At 51.4% G+C, this 22,334-nt stretch overlaps 1 protein-coding gene across 6 annotated transcripts in view; it reads left to right on the top strand.

The window, feature by feature from the left end:
* The window catches only part of Itpr2 (inositol 1,4,5-trisphosphate receptor type 2), a 323,374-nt gene that overhangs the window by 146,730 nt on the left and 154,310 nt on the right, over positions 1 to 22,334 (top strand). For all 6 annotated transcript variants that reach the window (XM_060384487.1, XM_060384484.1, XM_060384490.1 and 3 more), the window contains 3 exons: positions 5,978 to 6,168; positions 9,034 to 9,176; positions 11,413 to 11,521. In XM_060384487.1, coding sequence (XP_060240470.1) covers positions 5,978 to 6,168; positions 9,034 to 9,176; positions 11,413 to 11,521 — 443 coding nt within the window. The remainder of the gene's footprint in view (positions 1 to 5,977; positions 6,169 to 9,033; positions 9,177 to 11,412; positions 11,522 to 22,334) is intronic.

Below are 22,334 nucleotides of genomic sequence, written 5' to 3'. Positions count from 1 at the left end.
CGAGAGACCCCGGTTACCAAAAGGACAGGTAGTCTGAGGAGCTATTGGCCAGGATTGTCTCGGAGACTTGAGCGTGCTGGAGAGCAGGTGATGCTCCCTCCGTCTGTCTCCCTGCTGCAGCTGTTCTGGTTCTGACGGGCTGACAGCCAGCCCGTGTTCTAACGTGCTTTCTCCCTCTACCGCCTCCCTATACCTGTCAGCGTACATCTCAGCGCTTTATCCTTGGTGCCTATCACCGCGCTGTATGTGTTCAGAAGCTTTGCTGTGGTAGACACCGTCAGTGACTCCACTCGTTAAAAACGCTTGTGTAACGTGATTTTTAATGCGTTATAATTAGAAATAGATTTTGATTACATCTTAAAGCCCCTGAAAAGACTTGGCACATTCAGGAAATTTGTAGGATTTATAAGCCTAATTAGGCGGTTAGCCTTGTAATAAAAATACCAGTGAGGAAAGGTGGATCATTTTGAGAGTCGTTTTCTTGAGGCGGAGGTCCCCCAAAGCAAAAGGCAGCGGCCGCGGCGCTGTCCCTCATACACACTCCTTAGGGACTCAGGTCCTCTGTCTTAGGGAGGCAGTGGTTGTATCTTAGCAGCAGAAGAGGAGAGCTTCTGTACAAAATGTAATGCCCCGTGGCACACGCTGCAGGCGTGAAGAACTGGGCATGGTGGGCTCCTTCCCTGACTACTGCTGTTAACCCCGGGGATTTACCCTGCTTGTCTACACCACAGATTCCAGAGTGTTTCTAGCCGGCTGGAATATAGCTCAGTTTCAATCATGGATTTGACTTAAAACCATTTTCCCAGTTAATGCTCGGTACATGAGAGAAAACAAATGCTTTTTCTAATCCTGGTGTTCCTTTCTGACCTGCACCCCAGGTGCTTCAAACAACCTATGGAAATCTGACTCAGTGTTTTCTTTCCCTTCCTTCCTTCCTTCCTTCCTTCCTTCCTTCCTTCCTTCCTTCCTTCCTTCCTTCCTTCCCTCTCTCTCTCTCTCTCTCTCTCTCTCTCTCTCTCTTTCTTTCTTTTCCTTTTTCCTTTTCCTTTTCCTTTTCCTTTTTTTTTCTGAGACAGTTTCTCTGTGTAGCCCTGCCTGTCCTAGACTCACTTTGTAGACCAGGCTGGCCTTGAACTCACAGAGATCCGCCTGCCTCTGCCTCCTGAGTGCTGGAATCACTGGTGTGTGCTGCCACGTGCAGCCAGAATTTTCTGTTTTGATTTCAAACTAGTTCCTGTATCATTTTGACAGACTATTCCGGCCCATGCTTGTACAGGTTGCTTGTTTTAAATTTATTCTGTTTGCTGTTGTGTTGAGGTGCTGGGAATTGAGCCAAGAGCTTCCTGCCTGCTGGGTGTGTCTCCACTGAGCTACACTCCCAGCTCTTAACGTGTTTGTCCAGTGTCGTGTGGGCACTTCGCTTATCTTAGCTCAGCTCAGGTTTGTTCTCCTCAGTTGCAGGGTTAATCTTCTTCTATATCTTCAAAGTCACGATTTAGCCACAGGCTACAGTTTACATCTGGGCCTGGGGAACAGGAAAATATTCGAGTGGTTTATGATGGTGGAGCCTCTTGAGCTTTGTCTCCATGAGCCACCATTGAATGGGGAGAGCAGCAGCTCCTGGGCGCACCCTGGCTGCCACGTGATGCTGGGCGCACTCACTCCAGCAAGGGGCGGACTCCACTGAGCTGAGTGTCCATGGGCCTCACCACCAGAGGTTCCTGCAGGGACTCCTTGGACGTCATATTATTATTATTATTAAAAACAAACCATTTTGTTACTGTTGTTTTCAGCCATGTGTCTCTGTGTGTCTTTGTGTGGGTTTGCGCACAGACCGTGGAGGCTAGGAGAGGGCAGCATGGGTTCTGAGACTTGACCTCAGATCCTCAGGAAATAAGTACTCTTAACGACGAAGCTGTGGTCCATCCGGCCAGCTGGATTCGGGTGACAGTGCGCTGTGAGGAAAGCGAAGGTCTGTAAGGTTCTGTTGTTTTGCTCGGGTGGGGAGTGACCCTGAAGCAGAGCCATCCTGGGCTCAGCTGCTCGGATGGTCAAAGCTAACGGTGCTCGTGGGAGAATAGACTCAGCAGACTTTGGGGAGCAAGATTGAGTATCAAGAACATATGTGTTGCTCGGCAGTGTAGAGGCCGCCTGTCCAGAGAACAGCATGGTGTAGTGTGGGCAGAGACGCTGTGTGCCTCAAGGGGAGCTTGCCCAGGGACGGTGGGGGTCTGTTCTCAGAGAAACCAGGGGTAGGGTGGGTAGAGACGCTGTGTGCCTCAAGGGAGCTTGCCCAGGGACGGTGGGGGTCTGTTCTAGGAGAATCCAGGCCGCCAGGGTCTGGCTTTCAGATCCAAGCATTCCTAAGCCGTCAGCTGGAACTTGTCTTTAGGTTGGTACCTGGCTCTGTGTTGGCCACAGAAACTGCTTGATTTGAAGTTTTCCACAGTGGAAACAGCACCATCTGATATTTTCCTGTTTATATTAAAGAAGACCCAATTCTCTCTTTCTCCCCCACCCTCGTCTTTCCTGCCACTCGTCTCTCTCCTCCGCTCTTTCACATCTCTCTCTCCTTCTCTTCTCCCTATCTCTGTAGCCTCTTTCTACCACCCTATTTCCGCCTCCTTCCCTCTCCTCCTGTCTCTCTTCTCTTTGCCTGGCTCTTCTCTCCTCCTGTCCCCTCATCTTCTCCCCTTCCTTTGACTTCCATCTCCCTCTCCCCCTCTTCTTCTCTTGTCCTCTCTCACCTCTTTATCTTTCCTGCTGTCTTTTCTCTTTCTTCTCCTCCCTTTCTCCCCCATTCTTTCTTCCCATCTTTAGCACTTAGAACACGGTTCCTGGTGCCTGTCGCTGTAACCCTCACTGTGATCTATGCATGTCTGTTTCTTCTCCGAGCAGCTGTAAGTGTCCTTTCACATGATGTCACAAGGAAACACTGTCCTTCTTTCACACTCCTTTTCTCTCTGCTTCTTGTTGGATGTGTTATGGGCTTCCTGTGGTTGTGATCTGTGATATTTGCATTCTAGTTAGAATAGAATTATTTTTTTTCTGTTGGGGTTATAAATCTGACGTATAAATATGTAACTATTTGCAACAAAAATGCAGTCTGTGGAACTGACTTTTCAATGGAAGTGGCTTACTGGGCTGTACATGTCATGAGGGATCATTTTTCTGTTTGTTCCCAGCTCTGTTCTTTTATTCATGCTCAGGCCAAGTTGCCATAGTTTCTTCTATTCATTTGACATTTTCTTGGATGCTTTTCCCTTTTTTGATGTAATTTTGTGCACAGGAGTTTCAGAGAGAAGTTTCAGGCGTTTATTTTGGAATGTTCTTACAGGGGAATCACATCTGAGTTTGTCTGCAGATTATTGCTCTGGAAACTGCCGACTGTCCATTCCATCCCTGCAGCCTTTCAGAACAGAATTGTCCAGCCTTGCAGAAAAGAATCCAGTGGCCAGCTGGTAGCTCTCTTCTCCCTTGATGTTCTTACGCTTTTCATGTTAACTTAGCATTGCATTCTTTTGTCCCATCACCAGGGGCCGTTCTCAGAGCACAGACATGCTGGTTTACTGCTCTGGAGGGGACAGAGCCCAGGCATGCTGGTGTACAGGTCTGGAGGAACAGAGCCCAGGCATGCTGGTTTACCGTTCTAGAGGGACAGAGCCCAGGCATGCTGGTTTACCGTTCTGGAGGGACAGAGCGCAGGCATGCTGGTTTACTGTTCTGGAGGGACAGAGCGCCCCAGGCAGGTGCTGATGGCACCAGGCTCTCCCAGCAGCTCCAGGCGATGGCCGGGTCGGGCCTTGTTGTTAGTTTTGCTGTTGCTACAGCTGTTGGCACCCTGGACGTGTAGCCCATAACCTGCCTTTCTTCCTTTACGTGGTGTTTCTGCCTCTGTGTGTCTCTGTCTTTTCCTGCTTTTTGGTACAGAGCAGTCAAAGCAGACAGGGCAGGGCCTGATGACCTTCATCTTGATGACATTTATAAAGGCCCTATTACTAAATAAGGTCACATTTCCAGGAACTGATAACTCAGACGTACCAGGTTTGCTTTGGGGGGATACGGTTCACCCTTTGACAGCATTCTAAAGGTTCACTAGAATGTGGCCCCTGCCTATTTAGTCCTGCTAACAGCCAGTGGCTCCTTTATCCAGAGACTCTGCTTCACACACAAGAAACTTCTCTTTAAAAAGGTTTATTTTGAGTTTATGTGTGTACATGTATGTGTGCTTGTCTGTATGTGCATCACATGCATGCAGTGCTTTGAGTGGCCAGAAGGGGGCATCAGAGTCCCAGGAACTGGAGTTGAGGGGCAGCTGTCAGCTGAGCCTCATGGGAATCAGACCCCAGCCAGCCAAGCAGCGGGCACTCTCACCGCAGTAAAGGTAGTAATTCTGTGTAATCAGTGTGTCTGTTACCTTGACACTTGCATGTGTCAGGTCTGTATCCTCCAGGCTCGGCCCTTCCCATTTCACCATCTCTTTGCTTCCCTTTTAGTCTGTTATGCTTTATGTTCTAGAAGGTTCCTTGGCTGTCTTTTCCAGTTTGCCACTTTGTTTCTATGCTTTTTCAGTTAATCTTTGAAAGGTTTATTTTTATTTTAATTTTGAAGAGTTTTTTCCTTTCTTTAAAAGTTTTTGGGTGTGGTATCTACCCAGATTTTCCAGGGACAGTAATTAGGACTAAAAATTGCTTGTTTTCTCTGAATCACCTGTTTCATTGACATCTTTGTTCTCCACGCTGATGTTTTTATTTGTGATCTGGGGCTTCCTTGTCATCATGGGTAAGGACTGACAGTGGGGCAAGGGTTGTGGCATGAGTTCCCCCTGCAGTTTAGAAGGTCTGCTCCTGGCCTGTAATCCTTGCCAAAATGAGAAAGGCTGACCTGGGGGTTCTGTGGGAAGGGCTTAGCAAATGGCATGGGAACTTTCCCTTCGTGCGTGTTTATGAGATGCTGAGGAAGAGCACGGAGTGTGAAGGGGATTTGCTTGGCTGTTGAGTTCCTGTGTCTTTCCCTCCCTGGACCCGCCCCCTTGCACGCTGCCACGTACCCTTTATCTGATGGTCTTTGGAGTCACTTCTGCCAAGTCTCCACACTGGCATCTGACACTCTCCGCGCTTATGTGTTCTCTCTTAAGAGAATGCTTTGTTTCTCAGCTTTCTCCTCCGGGTGAGAGCAGCTGCATCAGACTTCCGAGTTTTGCTGGTCAGAGGGAGGAGGGCCTTCCTTCCCACGATCCACGAGGGTTCTGCAGCAGCAATGAACCCCAGGTCACACCTTCTGCCGACTCCTTGTCCTTCAGGGCAGACCTGCTTTGAGTCCAGTCTTTTGGGGGACATTTTCTTCTCCAGTGGCCTAGTTACCTATTCTAGAAATGCCACAACACTTCTGTTTTCTTTATGCAAGCATTTGAATGCGCAGGGTTATTGTCTGGTAAGGTGGGTTGACAGTGTGTCTCAGGAAAGGAGGCAGGAACCGCATTCCACCTTCCCTGTTTCTGCTGTGAGAAACATTTGATCACATGCAGTTTTGTGGGTAGACACACACACGTAAACACACACATGCCCTCTAATTAAGTTAATAGCTTGGCAGGATTTGGCTGTGTGTTTTCTGTCTGGGTTTTTATTTTCTTTGGCATTGGGGAAGGTAAAGACTTGCAGGCTTGTTCAGGTGCTTTTCCATATTGGTGTTGAAATAAAGTACACCTCAAACATTAATCACCAAGAAATCAAATAGGATCTTGAAGGCTCAGTGATCACACATTACTAACGGGTCTGAAGAACTGAGATAACTTCAGCAGCTTGCACCTGAAAGCATGTGAAATGGTTGCACGGGAAAGTTGTAAGATTTAGACTTCCCTCTCCTCCCTCTCTTAAAGTCTTTCATGTTTATTACTGTGTTTGACTGATATTCCAAAGGCTTTACCCTAACCGAGAGAGAAATGCTTCCCATCTTCCGTTTTTCCTTTTCTTTTCAGCCAAAAATCGTGGGATTGCGATCCCTGTGGACTTGGACAGCCAGGTGAACACCCTCTTCATGAAGAACCATTCAAGTACCGTGCAGAGAGCGGCCATGGGCTGGAGGCTGTCTGCTCGCTCTGGACCTCGCTTCAAGGAAGCTCTCGGAGGGCCTGCCTGGGACTACAGAAACATCATTGAGAAGTTACAGGTACAGTGAGAACATGAAGTGACACCGACACTGTCTAGATTCTGGTTCTTAAAACATGTCTTATAATATAGTGTGGTTGAAAATATCAAATTCTGGGTGGGTGGTGGTGGTGCACGCCTTTAATCGCAGCAGTTGAGAAGAAGAGGCAGGTAGGTGGATCTCTCTGAGTTTGAGGACAGCCTGGTCTACAGAGTGAGTCCAGGACAGCCAGGGCTACACAGAGAAACCAGGTCTCAAAATAAAATAAAATATCAAATCTTCATTGGAGGCGAAGCTTTTTAAAATAGTTATCTGCCACCACTACCCTTTAAATGAGTAATTTCTGAGTAGATTGTGTTGACTTTTTAATGAGGGTATATAATTTGAGGGTGTTTTGATGATTTCTTAGTGAGTAGTGATCCTTGATATAAAACAATTATAATGCCAGTAATAAAATTTGTAAGAATAGCTTACTGTAAAAATATATGTAATAAACTAAGTTTTCAGAATGCTGACTCAGCTTACCTGCCAGCATTCACGCGTGCCCATTGGTCAGAAGAGCCAGTGCTCCCTTCCCCAGGCCTTTGCATGGTTTGTGGAGGTCTTTGTCCATGGTCTGGCCTGTACGTTCAGCACAGTGAGCAAATGGCACATGGCTTCAGATTTCCGTGGCTGCCACAGCGAAACACCGCAGGCAGGGTGCTTTGAACAGCAGAAATGTGCTCTGTCATAATTCTGGAGGCCTCCGTCTAAGTTCCAGTGGGCCAGTCTTCTGGTGGGCCCGCTGTTGTGGACAGCTGGCTTCTCCTGTCTGTCCTCTGTGCGGGTGTGGTCTGTCCCCTAGGGGGCACTACCCAGTCATATCAGATTAGACAGAGGCTCACGTGAACTCACCTTATCCCGGTGAGATGCCTGGCTTGTCCAGATAGCTCACGCTCTGCCTGTTCCCAGGCAGGACCTGACACAGGGCTTTTGGGGAGGTGGTTAGATCTGAAGGGTGGACCCCAAGAATGGCTCAGTTCTCTGACACTGTAGACCTAGTGCAGTGTGTCTGTCCTCTGCCACATCAGGACACAGCGACACGGCCTGAGTGTGAACAAGGAAACACGCACAAAGCCTGGCAGTTCCGGGGTGTGTGAGTCTGTAGCGGTGTGGACAGATGTGTGTGATGGAAGTATCAAGCAGAATGTTCTAGCATGTATACAGAGGTAAAACCACAGCGTGGGATGAGCAGTCTCGGTGGAGAAGGAGCTGGAGCAGGAAGAAGGACCACGAGCAAGCAGGGCTTAGCGAAGGAGGGATCAGGACATAGTGGGAAGTTAAGTATGGAGTCACAGAAGCCAGGGGAAGGCTGTGTGAAGCTAAGTGTCACCATGTGGAGCCCCGGTAAGATGGGGGAGAGGTGATCACCACAGGAGAGGCAGGTGACGCTCACGGCTCACGCTCACTCAGTGCTGACGGGGGCTGATGCCTGGCAGGAAGGGGCGGTGTGCATCAGGAGCTGCTCTGGGCAGGTGCTTTCAGTCTCCACAGCGAACCTAGGTGCCCCGCTGGCATCATGATGTCACGGGGCCAGTTCTGAGTCACAAGAAGGAAGACCTCACCCCAGAACAGCCTGAGCATCTCCCGTCCAGTGGCAGAAGCTAGAAGGTGATCTACAGACCAGTCTCAGCAGCTGTGGCCGCTTCTGCTAGGCAACCTCACCCACTCCACAGCACTTCCTTCATTTTAGCTGTTTCAGAGTTTCCCGGGAGGCTGCCTGGAAACTGAAGCGGACGAGGTCTCAGGGACCCGGCCGTTGTAGCCGCCATTTGCGAGCTCGGTAGGCGAGCTCTCCAAGGCTGAGTGTGTCCTGGCTTCTGCTTCGGGCTGGCCTCCCATGTCACACAGGACTGCTCTGATGTTTGGGATCACACCTCAAGGCCACTTGAGAGCTGAAGGGGTGAGGTTTCCTGTCCCTGCCGGTACGGTGCTCTCTCAGGCCGTGCGTGCCTCACGGTATGGGCTGTGTAGTGTTCTGCCTGGAGAGCGGAGAAAGCCTGGCCAGCGAGCGGTGGGCCTTGGTGCTGAGTGCCGGGCTCCTCCCGCTCATCTCGGCAGGGCTCTGAGAATGTTTTGGCCTGATTCGGAGATAGCACTGCGGCTCTTTTCAGCAAGGAACGGGGCAGGAAGGGCCTGCTGGAAATGTGACCAATCAGGCTTATCAGCAAGTGTAATTTGGAACAGGGTTGAATGTCCGCAAACCTGCGTAGTATGCTAACATGCTGTGAATATGGATCAGTGAGTTCTTTCCCTGGGTGACCGGCGACACACACGGAATGTTGTCGAGCTGTTGCCGTGGACGGCTCTAATCTACTCCCGGTGTGTTTCCACTGTCTGTGGAGTCCCGCATCTTCTTACACATGATCCTCAGAAGGCTCAGCTGTCTACCAGCCCATTCTCTTATGAATTCCTTCAAAAGCGTATATAGGGCAGGAGAGTTAGCTCAGTGGTTAGGAGCACATACATGCACACACACGCACACACAAACACTCACACACTTCTCCAGATCCAGCACCAATGTCAGGCAGCTTGAAATGGCTGTAACTGTAGCCTCAGGGAATCTGACACCCTCTTGTGGCTTCCATGGGAACCTGCTCTCAGGTGCACATGCCCTTCCTCTCATGTACACATAACTTAACACCCTTTAACACACATAGATGTGGGGAGAGAGAGAGAGAGAGAGAGGAAGAGGGCGAGGAAGGAGGGAGGGGATGATAGGAGCGAATGAAGCCACACTGCTGAGGCGGAAGCTGAGCATTTGGTGCTGTGGGAGGCCGGGCCGTCTTGTGTGGGCTGCCCCCACGCCTGGAAGGGTGCTCACGTGGTCGCTGCGCCTCTCTGCAGGACGTCGTGGCCTCCCTGGAGCAGCAGTTCAGCCCCATGATGCAGGCTGAGTTCTCCGTGCTCGTGGACGTGCTGTACAGCCCGGAGCTGCTGTTCCCGGAGGGAAGCGATGCCAGGATAAGATGTGGAGCCTTCATGTCGAAGTAAGTGGCGTCACCAGGGCGGGAGAGGGCCCTCCAGCAGCCTGCCTTCACGCTGCCGGTGGCTCAGAGTCCGGAACACACACCGTCTCTTCCAGAGGAGACACGGCACAAAGGAGCTGCAGGCTGGCATAGCCGCACAAATTAAACCTTAGACTGATGGAGTGAGATAGCTCAGCCCTCAGGTGCGTTTCCGGTCGTCAGTGGCTGCACTGGCTACCGTCTTCCGACCCCACAGACTCCGGGGTTGCTGTTAGTGCAGGGTCCTGCTGGGCAGCAGGGGTCCAGGACGTGAAGGCGGGGGTGTGGGAGGGACTTCACTGAAGTAGCCTAAATCCCTGGTGAAGGTGGAGGCAGTGCACGTGAGAGAAAGCAGTCAGCTGGCGTGGCAGTGCTTTACAGACCCCATACCAGGCGGAGGAGGGCTTGCTTCAGGGCGGGAGGCTCCTGTGCTGTTTGCGGCCAGGCGCTCAGGTTGACTGTGGCATCCTTACTCTGCCCTGTCCCCTCTCTCTGAAGAGCCGAGAGCTTCGTTTGTAAGCAGGAAGTCTAGACAAAGTGTTGTCACTAGCCACGCCAGGTCTGGGCACTGCTGTGCACGCATGCTAATAAAGCCTCAGCCATGGCTTACTCAGTTTCCCCACTTCCTCCAGAGAATCCATCCTGTGGTTCCTGATGAGGGATGGCCTACAGGGGTGGGTGGAGGACAGCCTGGGGAAGAGCATGAACTCTGCTTGGTCACACGCAGTGGGAGGAGAGAAGAGGCTGGCGTGGGCACTCACCTCCAGGGACCTGTCTGCTTCGCGCGGATCCTCCGCTGCCCTCAGGGAACCCGAGGGTTTCCACGTCCACGCAGGCAAAGGAGAGCAGAAGAGCAGTGCTTAGGGCAGATATAGAGTCTGGGACGGTGTGCACACACACCAGCGCCATCCTGTCAGACCGCTCAAGGTCCCGAGGACAGCATTCTGGCCCCTTTTCACTGTTCATCATCTTGTGGACATAGCTCCCCCCCCCCTCGGCTGTCTCCTGGCCAGCCTGGCCTTCTCGGCCCTCCTCTCCCTGGCCCTGGACACCTTCTGATTCAAGTGCCGTCTCTTTGATGCCTTCTCGACCTGCTCTAGGAAATCCCTGGAACAAAGTAATGTTGTTGTTGTTGTTTTGTTTTTGCCTCATTTATTGGCCTTTTTCAGTACCACTGTTCAGACTTTAGCGGCACTTGTCATGCTGGATGGCTGTAGGCAGCCTGTTGCCTGCTGGGACTCTGTCCTGAAGCCCCAGAGGTTGGGTGCTGAATTGCAGCCCTCACAGGGTGTGTGAGTTTGGAAGTCCATCTCCAGCTGTCCCGCTAGGATTGTGTCACTGGGAGCATGTTGTGTCCTCTGACTGATCCACCTTTCGCCTCAGCAAGCAGCCTGGTTATGTAGCTGACTCTGCCTTGTGGGAAGGATGAACCCAGAGAGTCCCGGGGAGGCCCCTTCCTCACTGATGGCTGAGAGCACTAGCTGGGCACTAGCCAGAGGAAGCAGTCCTCCGTTACGTCCCGTGGCACCCATTCTAAGTGAACAGTTGTATCCCATAATGCTATTGCTGTGCTGCGGGAATCTGTCATTTTCAGGCTGCATCTCGCTGTTCCTCTAGGAATGTGTGTCTCACAGGGGCGTGAAGGACCAGTTTCTTGGCAATGAGTCTATGGGGGCTGAGTTACATGTCCTGGTCATAAATGTTCCACCTGGAGCTGACTCTTGGGTGGTTCTGAGCCTTCTAGACCCCGGTGCGCGCTTCACGGTAGAAGAAAGGGCTGTGTCTCATCCGCATTGTAGCAGGGATCGGCCATCTTGATGCTGCTCCGTTCCTTCTAACCACAGCAGGTGCTCGTGTCTGCCAGTGCTCATGCGTGGTGAACTGTGGGAATGCAGGAACGCACTGTGGCATCACGCCGTCTGTGATGTGTAATTAGCGTGATATAAAACATGTAGGAACTCACACATGACATGGTGGTGTATAGTATGCTGCGATCTTTTCACACTAGCAAAGAGGATGGATGGGGATGTTACTTCCCTGTTTCTCAGAGTGCCACAGCCCACTAAAGAGCATGCTGAATCCGGGGAGCACTGGATATGGAAATATCTCTGCAGAATCTATACGCTGATACAGAGTTCTGAGGCTTGTGACGTCACGTGTCCAGTCCACACAGCATGAGAACTTGGTGTCCTTTTAAGATGTAATGTTTTGTTTTCAGGCTGATTAATCACACGAAGAAACTGATGGAGAAGGAGGAGAAGCTGTGCATTAAAATCCTCCAGACGCTGCGGGAGATGCTGGAGAAGAAGGACAGCTTCGTGGAGGAGGTAGTCTTTTCAGTGTTTAGCACGTGGAAGTACACTTGTCTATTTATTCATTTATTTTTTGAAAGAAAGTACAATTTCCAGAATGCTGTAGGATGGATTGTAACAGGCCACTATGCAAGCGCTTCTTCCTGGTTGTCACAGCGGGGTGTTCCTCACAGCAGCTGCGTCATTGCGGTGTTACGGCGTTTCCTTCCGTGCCTGGGGTTGAACCCTCTCGACTGCAGGGGCCGGATGTGTGTCTTATTCATGGTGCGGCAGTCTGTCTGGCCGTGCGTGTTGTCTTCGTGGGTTCTGATGGGCTGTTAGGCTGAGAGGCTTCCTGTAACCCAGGCCCTGGGCGTGCAGTACTCCACCCCCACGTGTTGAATCTGACCCCGGGAGGTGATGCAGACTGAGATGCGTTGTCTAGATGTCGCTGACGGTGCCATGGCTTGCAGAGAGTGCCTGTACGCGCTGGCATGTGTTCTAATTCCGTGTTTGTGTTATTTTTATGGTATTAACCCGAGTATTATGAGATAATAGTATTGTTCTAAATAAAGGGAGGAGCTGTTTCTATTCCTAGCTGCATTAACAAATGTGCAGCTGATAGTCACAGAAATACCAACACATAGAGTGTCAGTTGGTTATTAAAATCGACAGGCCGGTGCTCATTAAGTGGCAGCTAGCAGTGTTTTAATTCCCACGGTGATAGGCTTACATATAAAATAGGACTCTTGAGAAGCTTTTCATTTTGAAAGCCAGCTACCTGTTCTCTTGCGCTAAGCATCACGCAGATCTTGTAGAGAAGTGCCTGGGCCCGTCTGGAGTACTTCCAGAAGTGCTGATCCCGTGCCGTTGGGCACTGCTGAGGCTTGAGCTCTGGTGGCAGATACACGTGCTAATTCCAGAAGGTCTGTTGTGATTGGACCCTTTTCCCTTAGCACGGAGTGTGAAAAGAAGAGGGATGGAATGGTGGTTGCCCGTAGGAAGGGCTTTGCTTCACAACCCTGCCGTGGAGGGCAGGTGACATCGCTCTGTTGCTGAAGTTCTTGCCACGCAAGTGTGCGTTCAGCCCCCGGGACCAATGTGAAAAGCTCGACTCGGTGGCAAACACTTGGAACCCCAGAGTTGGGACCCCTGGGGCTCGTTGGCCAGGCGGCCTGGCTACTGGGTGGGTTCAGACCAGGGAGAGACTGCCTCAGAACACGTGCCTGAAAGAGAGGAGCAACCATGCGTGGTTGCACACACACACATTGGTGTCTGCTGTACTAATGAAAACACCCACTTTAGTCCAATGTTTAAGCAATATTTTAACAACAACTCACTAAAATAAACATGGTCAGTGTAAGTTTAGCAAATGTTCTTTTTTGAAATAAGGTTGAAGAGAACCTTGGACACTTTAGTATAAGCTAATTAGGATTTGCAGCATTCTCATGTGAGCCTTAGGGCACTGCTGCCCCTTAGCCGATTTCCCGTGAGCCCTTGGTGCAGTGCTGCCGGTTGGCCGACTTCACGGTGCCCGTGGTCCCCAAGCAGAACAATTAGGTCAACATCGTTTCTTCTGACAAGCCTCCAGTTTGACACACAGATCCACACTCGGTGCTCCAGAGGGAGAGCAAGGAGCATGGCGGACTGTTTTAGTGCCTCTCAGACTTAATCATCCTTTCTCCCGCAGGAGCTCAGCCTCTCCCTCTCTCCCTCCCTCCCTCCCTCTCTCCCTCTCTCCCTCTCTCCCTCCCTCCCTCCCTCCCTCCCTCTCTCCCTCCCTCCCTCCCTCTCTCCCTCTCTCTCTCTCTCCCTCCCTCCCTCCCTCCCTCTCTCCCTCCCTCCCTCCCTCCCTCCCTCCCTCCCTCCCTCCCTCTCTCCCTCTCTCCCTCTCTCCCTCTCTCCCTCCCTCCCTCTCTCCCTCTCTCCCTCTCTCCCTCCCTCCCTCTCTCCCTCTCTCCCTCTCTCCCTCTCTCCCTCTCTCCCTCCCTCCCTCTCTCCCCCTCTCCCTCCCTCCCTCTCCCCCTCTCCCTCTCTCCCTCCCTCAGCCTCCCTCCCTCCCTCCCTCCCTCCCTCCCTCCCTCCCTCCCTCCCTCCCTCTCTCCCTCTCTCCCTCTCTCCCTCTCTCCCTCTCTCCCTCTCTCCCTCTCTCCCTCCCTCCCTCTCTCCCTCTCTCCCTCTCTCCCTCTCTCCCTCTCTCCCTCCCTCCCTCTCTCCCTCTCTCCCTCCCTCCCTCTCTCCCTCTCTCCCTCTCTCCCTCTCTCCCTCTCTCCCTCCCTCCCTCTCTCCCTCTCTCCCTCTCTCCCTCTCTCCCTCTCTCCCTCCCTCCCTCTCTCCCTCTCTCCCTCCCTCCCTCTCTCCCTCTCTCCCTCTCTCCCTCTCTCCCTCTCTCCCTCTCTCCCTCCCTCCCTCCCTCCCTCTCTCCCTCTCTCTCTCTCTCCCTCTCTCCCTCCCTCCCTCTCTCCCTCTCTCCCTCTCTCCCTCCCTCCCTCCCTCCCTCTCTCCCCCTCTCCCCCTCTCCCCCTCTCCCTCTCTCCCTCCCTCCCTCCCTCCCTCCTTTTGTCTAGAAACCTCCAGGGCTTCACACACATGCAAAAGTGCATACGTGCACACACTCATGCCCTCCACACACGTTACAATAATAATAATAAAATATCAGCAACAGTGATGATGACAGCGGAAGGTAGAGGCTAGAGAGATGACTCAGTGGATGCGGACACGGACTGCTCTCCCAGAAGACCCAGGTTCGATTCCCAGCACCCACATGGCAGCTCACACTGTCTACAACTCCGGGAGATCTGACACCGTTTTCTGGCCTCTGAGGGCACCAGGCGCATCCCGTCACAGACCTACAGACACACAAAGTGACCGACCAACCATTAAAAAAAGAAAAAAGAAGGAAAAAGGAATCGAATGTAGCATGTGCCGTAGTCTGGTGCTGTGGTGAGACGCTGACTCGGGGCAGCCTGAGTGAAGAAAGGATTTCCTGGGTGTGCAGGTCACACGGTCCATCACTGAGGAGCCAAGGCAGGAGCCGCACACTGAAGCAGAGACGGGAGGAGCTGCCCGGCTCCCCCTGGCTTCCGCAGCGGCTACCTTTCTACGAGGCCTGGTCTGCTCACCCAGGGGTGGTCCAGCCACAGCGGGCTGGGCCTCCGCATCAGTCGGCAATCAACAAAGTGCCACAGACACCCACAGGCGCATCTGGTGCTGGGAATTCTCCATCTGGGGGGCCCTCTTCCCAGCCGTGTCAGGCCGACAGCCACGGTCAGCCGTCAGCAGCACTCCAGAGGAGCCGAGAATCAGATAAGCCTCTAAGAAAACAATTAAAGGTGTGTGTGTGCGTGTGCGCGTGCGCGCAGGAGTGTACAAGGAAACATGGGCAGAGGGATTACCAGGGTTCAAGTTCTTCCACCTTGCTAGTTCCTGTGTCTGCTAAGAACAAGCTAAGACAGAAATGTGTGGGGAGGCTCTCGGCTTTTAAGGCAGCTTTGAGTCCTTTAGAAGCCCAGACTCCTGTCCTCAGGGAGTGGAAAGGAACAGCATGGAGGGATTCAACTGTGTGCCTCGGCCCTGGGTGGCTGCTGTGTCCACTGTGGCCTCTGAAACCTGGTACTTAACGGTCTTTGCTGGTGGACCGGGAGACTTCAACCAGCACTAAGGGGTGCTCCAACACACCCAGCTTTGCTCTGCTTTGCCATCATCATGGCGTTTATGGTGTCCTAGTTTGTCTGATTTTGGACCTTGCTCTACGTCCCCTCAGCGGTCCCTTTGGTGTGTGCTGCCATTTTTCAGAAACCAGGAACTTGTTGAGGCTGAGCGAGGTTGTCAGGTAAGCTTCAGCCCTGCTTATGCCAGCTGAGCTCCCACAAAGCTGTGCACCCCTTGTCTCCATGCGCATGCCACACCTGTTGGGCTACTTCAGGGCAAACCTTTGATCTTTACTGATGAGTTGCCAGTGTTGAGCACTGCGTCCTGCATCGACGGCCTTCACACAGCGTAGATGTCAGGACAGCTTTGTGTGCTCTGGCCAAGAACTGGATGCTTGAAGCATCGCTTGCTTCACACGTCTTTGTGCTCCTAGAACGGGCAGCTTTTGTGTACTCCTTACACCTGCAAAGTCGTGGGAGGGTGTCATACCCCAGACACTGTGAGCAGGACTGGTAGGTGCTCAGCTGGGTCTGAAGGGCAGCAACGAGGAGGGCATCCATTCCAGGATCTGCTCCCAGCCTTGAGGGGAGGCCTCGCGAGGATGTTCTAGACCTAGTTTATGAACAGAGAAGACACAGCCTCGCAGCTTTGAGCCTAGAGAAAGCCCCTACAATATTACAGGGCTTGGGGCTGTGGAACAGACACTGAGTTAGACTAGCTCGCTGCAGCAGCTCTAACTGCTGCCCCAACAGTGTCAGAACCCACAGCAGGACACAGGGTAGATCTGAGGTTGCAGCTGTTTGGACAAGGAACAGAGAGTCTGCAGAGTGGACTGGGCAGCTCATGTTTCCCATAAGATTCGTCTGTTTCAGGATGGCTGGACTGGGCAGCTCATGTTTCCCATAAGATTCGTCTGTTTCAGGATGGGTGGACTGGGCAGCTCATGTTTCCCACCAATCAGATTGACCTGTTTCAGGATGGGTCCTCTCATAGCCAGGTGAATAGGCACCGAAACCTTGTTGTCAGCTTGCTCTTCAGCTGTTATCAGTGTCCAGACCCAGAGGAGATGTCAGCTAGGTAACAGGTAAAGATCTGTACCTACTCAGATCTCCGCAATAGCTTGCAGAGGTCTGCTGTCCTCATCTTCCTTTTCTGACTAAGAAGAAAGGCAGGAGGAGCAGTGTTCTAGTTAGTGGCCCATGCCTCCAAACTGGCAGACTGTGAACACAAATCCTGGGTTTCTCCTCCTCTTTGCAGTGTTACATTGTGGAGTCAGGAATTAAACGATGCTGGTGAAATAAATGCCACTTTAACTTGGATTTCACTTTGTCAAGCTGGCGCTGCAGACTCGGATTTTTCCATTTTTATTTATTATCGTGAGGCATTAGTTCGGATAAAGAGTGGGGCAAGGAATGGCTGTTACAGAGGCTAAAACTAATCTGAGATAAAGTAACAAGCCTCAGAACCTACAAAATTCTAGTCTCTCCATGTCCTGAAATTCCACTGGCGCATCAGTCTCTGCAGATATAGACTTCTGGGAGCTTTCTGTTCACAGCTGGACACAGCTTCTTTTCAGGAATTTTCATTTACACTGTAATTCATTAAACCATGTAACAATTAAATAACAGAAATCACGTCACAGAGACGTTAGCGGATGGGTCAGCGTTGACACAGCAGAGCACGGTGGAGACAGGATAATGCCAGCCTGTGTGGCTTCAGAGCCTACAGCTGGAGTCCTCGTCCCTTCGAAGGCCGCTCCTGAGGTGTGGGGATAGTGTCAGGACATGAGGAGAGACGGGCTAGAAGAGTAAGAGGACCCCACTGTCTCCTGAGCAACTTCAGCAGGTGGACCCAGAGTCAGCTGGCGTTTTGTTCCTGCCTTGCCTCTCTCCGAGTCAGCTGGAATGGACAGCCCCCTCTCAAGAAAGCTCCCACTTCTCTGTGGGTCTCCGAGGGGGAAGGGCTGAGCGAGCCCAAGGCTGCCAGCATATGCAGGGCAGTGTTTCCTCTCCGTCTGCCTGTGGACGAGACGTCTGCTTGGCACTCCCGCCTCGGATCATCAGCTGTTGTCTGACAGTTGTTTTCATAAATATTAATCTCTGCGATCTCGCTCACACACACTTGTTCTTTTCTTATTTTCATGCACCGTATTGAAGCAGCTGCGCCACATTATGAAAAAGCATTTTTTTTTCCAAATAGAAATTTTCTATTTTAAAAACAGGGCTATAGAATGTCTAAAGAAACGATGTGACTTTTTTCTTTACATTGGAATTTCCCTTCTTTCATCTTTTTAACTAAATGTGTTGGTTTTAGAATATGCTTTCCGTTTGTTTGTAGGAGCAGGCGATTCATTCGCATCCTTTAAAAGTGTGGCAGAAGGAGTGATCTAGACAGTGGGAATGTGTTTTCTTGCATCTCCAGAAAGCTAAGGAGAAGGACTGATGGGAGGCCGCTTGGCTGCTCTGGTGGCCTCAGAGGTGGCTGTCCCGTCCCCTTGTGTCCTCAACCATCCTGTCTCCCATACATGCCCAATCAGATTTCTCTCAGCGGCACGTTAGTCATAAAGAAGCAAGACCAGCCAATGGCCGCATTTTAAGTGAATCGCCCCTTTAAGGATGGCTTGTTCATTTGGAGCTCCGGCGTGGAGTTGGGGTGTCAGGACTTACTCTGATTGTGGATGGAATGTGCGTAGCCTGACGCAGTCTTGCCTCTGCTCTACTCCGTATGGGGCATGTGCAGACACTTCCTGTTGGCCTCCCGTGAGCTCACTGTGCTGAGGGCAGCCACGCTGGAGCAGATCTCTGCCATACACCACAGAATTAGGAAGGCATTCCTAAACATGGCTGTTTAAACATCATCAAACCAATGAAGAAACTTAGAAGGGTTCCTGCTTCCGTCTTGTTTTGCATCCCCCATGTTCAAACAAGAGCTGCTTGGCAGAGGTGGTCCGGGGACACTGAGACGCCTCTGTGTGGACATTAGAGCAGAAAGTGGACTGTGCACTGAAAGAGCTAAGTAGTGTAGAAAAGACAACATGGAGATTTGAAAATCGGTGAACCAGAAGGTTTTCATGATGGTTTTTAGCCCAATGGTGACCCTGCAGTGACAGTCCCCCAATTTTTGTTGAGTATTTGTAGTGGTTGCTGGTCCTGGTCGTGAAGAATTACGAGTTTTGGGTAGGAGCTTTGGTATTTCCTCCTTGCTACAAATTAAACTAGCCATTTTTTTTTTTTTCTGGGATCTTTCACCAGCCTCGTCCTTTCTACAGTAAAATACATGTAAAAAAAATGCTTTATTGGGGCTTGGTGGTAGAGTGTTCATCTAGGGAATATAAGGCCTGAAGTTGACCCTCAGCAATGCAAAACAAGCTACACCCTTCACTTACAAGTATGCCTTGTTGTGGAGCAGGCTCCCTCCTTTCTGTAAGTTTTCATAAAGCACAGATGGCTGGCTGTTTGTTTTGGGAAGTGGCCAGTCTTTAAGAAGCTGGCGGCCCCTTCTGAGCTGCAGATAGGGCAGGTGGGAAGAAAAAGCAGTTTTTGCCTCAGGGACCGACACAGCTGAGTCGCAGTGGGTCCTTGTGCCCATATATGAGAGATAAAAACAAGAGTAAACGCTCATCATTGTAAGGAAGAAAGTGTCCCACATCAGTATTTCATGAGCATCTTGGTTTATCGTATCTTACAGCTGCATTTTATTTTCTTGGGTATAAAAATTTTCTACACCAATTATATTTTAACCAGGTCACTTGTGCCCGTAAGAGGGGAATTGGCAGTCAGAACGAGAAAAATAAAACTTGAAACTTGGCCTGTGTCTCATCTTGTAATCCCAGTCAGTCAGAAGGCCGAGGCAGGAGGACTGTAAGTGCAAAATCTGCCTGAGTTCAAGGACAGCCTGGGCAGGTGAGATCCTGGGCCAAAATGAAGAGTAAGAGGAGGGGGAGGGGGAGAGCTTAGAGGTGGAGAGCTTGCCCAGCATGCGTCGGGCCCCAAGTTTCCCAGATGGACGGACAGGTGGATGAATGGACAGATGGATGTATGGATGTATGGATGGACGGACAGGTGGATGGATGGATGGACGGACGGGTGGATGGACAGACAGATGGATGGATGGCTGGACGGACAGGTGGATGGACAGGTGGATGGATGGATGGACGGATGGACAGACGGACAGGTGGATGGATGGACGGACAGGTGGATGAACAAATCTTTAAGGCACGTGTAGAGCAATCCCACTGCCCTTGGTAGGCGTTGGCCTGCCTGTGTGACCATCGCTGGCGGTGTGTGCTTCCTTCCCGGGATAGTCTCACCCTGGAGGTCTGAGGGTTGGTTGCTTTGCTAAGACACAGGAAGAAGGAATCTCCTTGTTCCATTCAGGCAGATTTGTGTGTTTGTATGAGTATAGTGAACACCACCATGGCAGCCGAGTCCCAGGAGAAGACAGTCCCTGTGGAGGACGAGACTGAGTTAGATTGTTCTGGAGGCAGAAGGAATCCAACCTACACAACAGCGGTCATGGGAGCAGTGCCAGAGGTCCTTTTGGGAGCCACAGGAGTGGGGAAATCTAGGAGCCTTCAGGAAAACAAAAGCAGCAACCAGAAAGCTGGCGACAGACCCGGCCTTGGTACCTGCCCACCGCTGTCTTTCCAACTTGGTTTTCCTCCAGCTTATTACCTGAGGTGGGTGGCCATTGTGGAAACATAGAGGTAAATGTGTTCCCGGACTCCAGTGTGACAGTGCCTGTCCAGTTTTACTCTTCACTGCTGTTGCATTCAGCAAACTTGTCTAGTTCTTTTCTCCCTCCTCGGAGACTTCAGGAGAAAAACAATTTACCACAACTGATGTAATAAGTTTAATACACTTTACAGCCAGCAGCTACCCAAACCTAAAAATGCTGATCATTCAACATGAAATGTGGCTCTGACTTAAATATAAAAGGGTTTGACTCCAGAAAGACTTTGTCCGGCCTCTATCTGTCAAAACTTTGCTGATCATAACTTTTTGATGTGTTAACAGGTATCGAGAGAACTCTAAGGGAACAAAATAGTTCAAGACAGAAGTTATATCCCCGCTTATTGCTATAATCCCAGGCATTAATGTGTAGAATATGGCACCCAGTGAAGCTTTGTAAAGATGGGCTTTTAACCATAACACACCATGGAAAACCTTCCCATGTGGAGACTTTAAGTTTGAGGAGAAGCCCATGACCAACATGGCTCCTGGAGTCAAAAGTAGAACACAGGAGCCATGCTGTACAGGAGTTGGGTGCAGTGAGCCTAGGGCTCCAGGTGTGTTAATTTCCAGCGAGTCAGGCGCTAGTTGGTGTTCTGGCTGCATGTGAATGAGAAAACAATAACTCACTACCTATACACAGCTATTAGAAATGAGCTTTTCACTCAGTGCTGGTCCTCGCAGACCAGCAATGCCATTCAAAGTACACTTAGGGAATGTGGCTTGCTCCCCGGCAGGGTGCACGCCGGCCGTGGTGGTTTGAATAGGGATGGCCCCCGTGGGTTTACGTGTTTGAAAGCTTGGCCACAGGGAGTGACACTGTTAGGAGGCGTGGCCTTGTTGGAGGAAGTGTGTCATTGTGGAGGTGGGCCTTGAGGTCTCCCATGCTCAAGCTTGCCCAGTGTGGCACGCCGTCTCCTTCTGCTGCCTGTGGATCAGGATGCAGAATCTCAGCTCCTTCTCCAGCGCCTGCCTGCACGCTGCCTGATCACTGCCTGCACACTGCCTGCGTGCTTCCTGCACGCTGCCTGCACGCTGCCTGCGTGCTGCCATGCTTCCCACCACAATGATAATGCACTAAACCCCTGAACCTGTAAGCCAGCCCCAACTAAATGTTCTCCTTTATAAAGGTTGCCATAGTCATGTGTCTCTTTGCATCAGTAAAACCCAAGGAAGATACGTGCCGTGCACCAGGCCCAGATTTGGCCCCCAAAGTCACTCTGTGCGTGGATTAGCTGAGACAGGAGCAGAGCTAATGGGCCCTTGGGTTCCCAGGACACAGGGTCCCCCCTGCGGCATCTTACCCTCCTAGGTCCCCACCTTGTTGCCTGTCACAAAGGCAGACAGCTAGGTCAGATCTTAGGTGTAGCTAGTTCTTTGGCCCCAGACCGAGTGCTGACACCTCTGCGTCTGCTCTGTTTTCCGTGTCTGCATCTATTGATGCTGGGGCTTCAGTTCTTCCAGGCCTTGAATCCTACCCCATCAGCTTTGTTCCTGTCCGCACAGCTGGAGCCCCAGAGGTAGATCTGTGTGTCCACAAGCCCGTCCACTGGACTCACCGCTCCTGGGGTCAGCTGCACAAGGACCTCCTGCAGAGGAGGACCATCCTGCCCCTGGGCACGGGAGGCAAGGAGAAAGGCTGCTCTCCACTGACGTCCTTCATAGATTAATGTCCTCACAGCTGGTCCTCTTTACCCCGGTCCATGCTGAGATCACTGTCCTCAGAGATGATGTGCGTGCCTGGCTTTGTGGGACAAAAACAGGTTCCCGGTACCGAGTCCATTGTTTCACTTGAGGCGGAGGACTGGTCACTTAGGTGTCCCGCTGCAGAGCTTTCTCTAAACTGAGTTCTTGGAATTGCTGTCTGAAGGCTTTCCGAGAGGTGTGGTACCACATCCTAGGCATCAGGAAGTACCAGCTGCACTTTCATGTATGATGCATGCCGCATGACTTCCAGCGGAGACAAAACGTTAAGCCTGTGCCCTGTGCTTATGTGGGAATGGGAGCGGAGTGGAAAGTCGGCAGCTGAGACATTTGCCAATGGTTTGGGGTGGCCAGTGCGATTGTTCTTACAGATTAGTTAATGTATATATGCATGTGAGTGCAAGTGCCTGCACAGGCCAGATGAGGGCACTAGACCTGGAATTACAGGGGCTTGTGAGCCACCAGCTATGGGTGCTGGGAACCAAACTCAGGTTCCCCTCAGAGAGCAGTGTGTGTTCCAACGGCTGAGCCATCTTTCCAGCGCCCTGAGTCTTGTCTTAGGAGTGGCTCGCTAGGCTTGAGTTACTTGGTGCCAGGATTAAAGGTATGTGCCGCACACCAGTACTGCACTCAACTCTTTAAAATTCCTTTTTATAGTGTGTGCTGTGGCAGAGGGCAACTTTGTGCTATCGGGACCCGGCGATCAGACGCTGGTTACCAGGCCTACATGGCTACCTTGTCAGCCCTGGAGCTGTTTTCAAGCA

This window comes from Meriones unguiculatus, chromosome 5 (assembly GCF_030254825.1).
Source record: "Meriones unguiculatus strain TT.TT164.6M chromosome 5, Bangor_MerUng_6.1, whole genome shotgun sequence".
In the NCBI taxonomy this organism is placed as follows: domain Eukaryota; kingdom Metazoa; phylum Chordata; class Mammalia; order Rodentia; family Muridae; genus Meriones; species Meriones unguiculatus.
The sequence above is the reverse complement of the archived record's forward strand: the minus strand, read 5'-3'. Positions and strand labels throughout refer to the sequence as shown.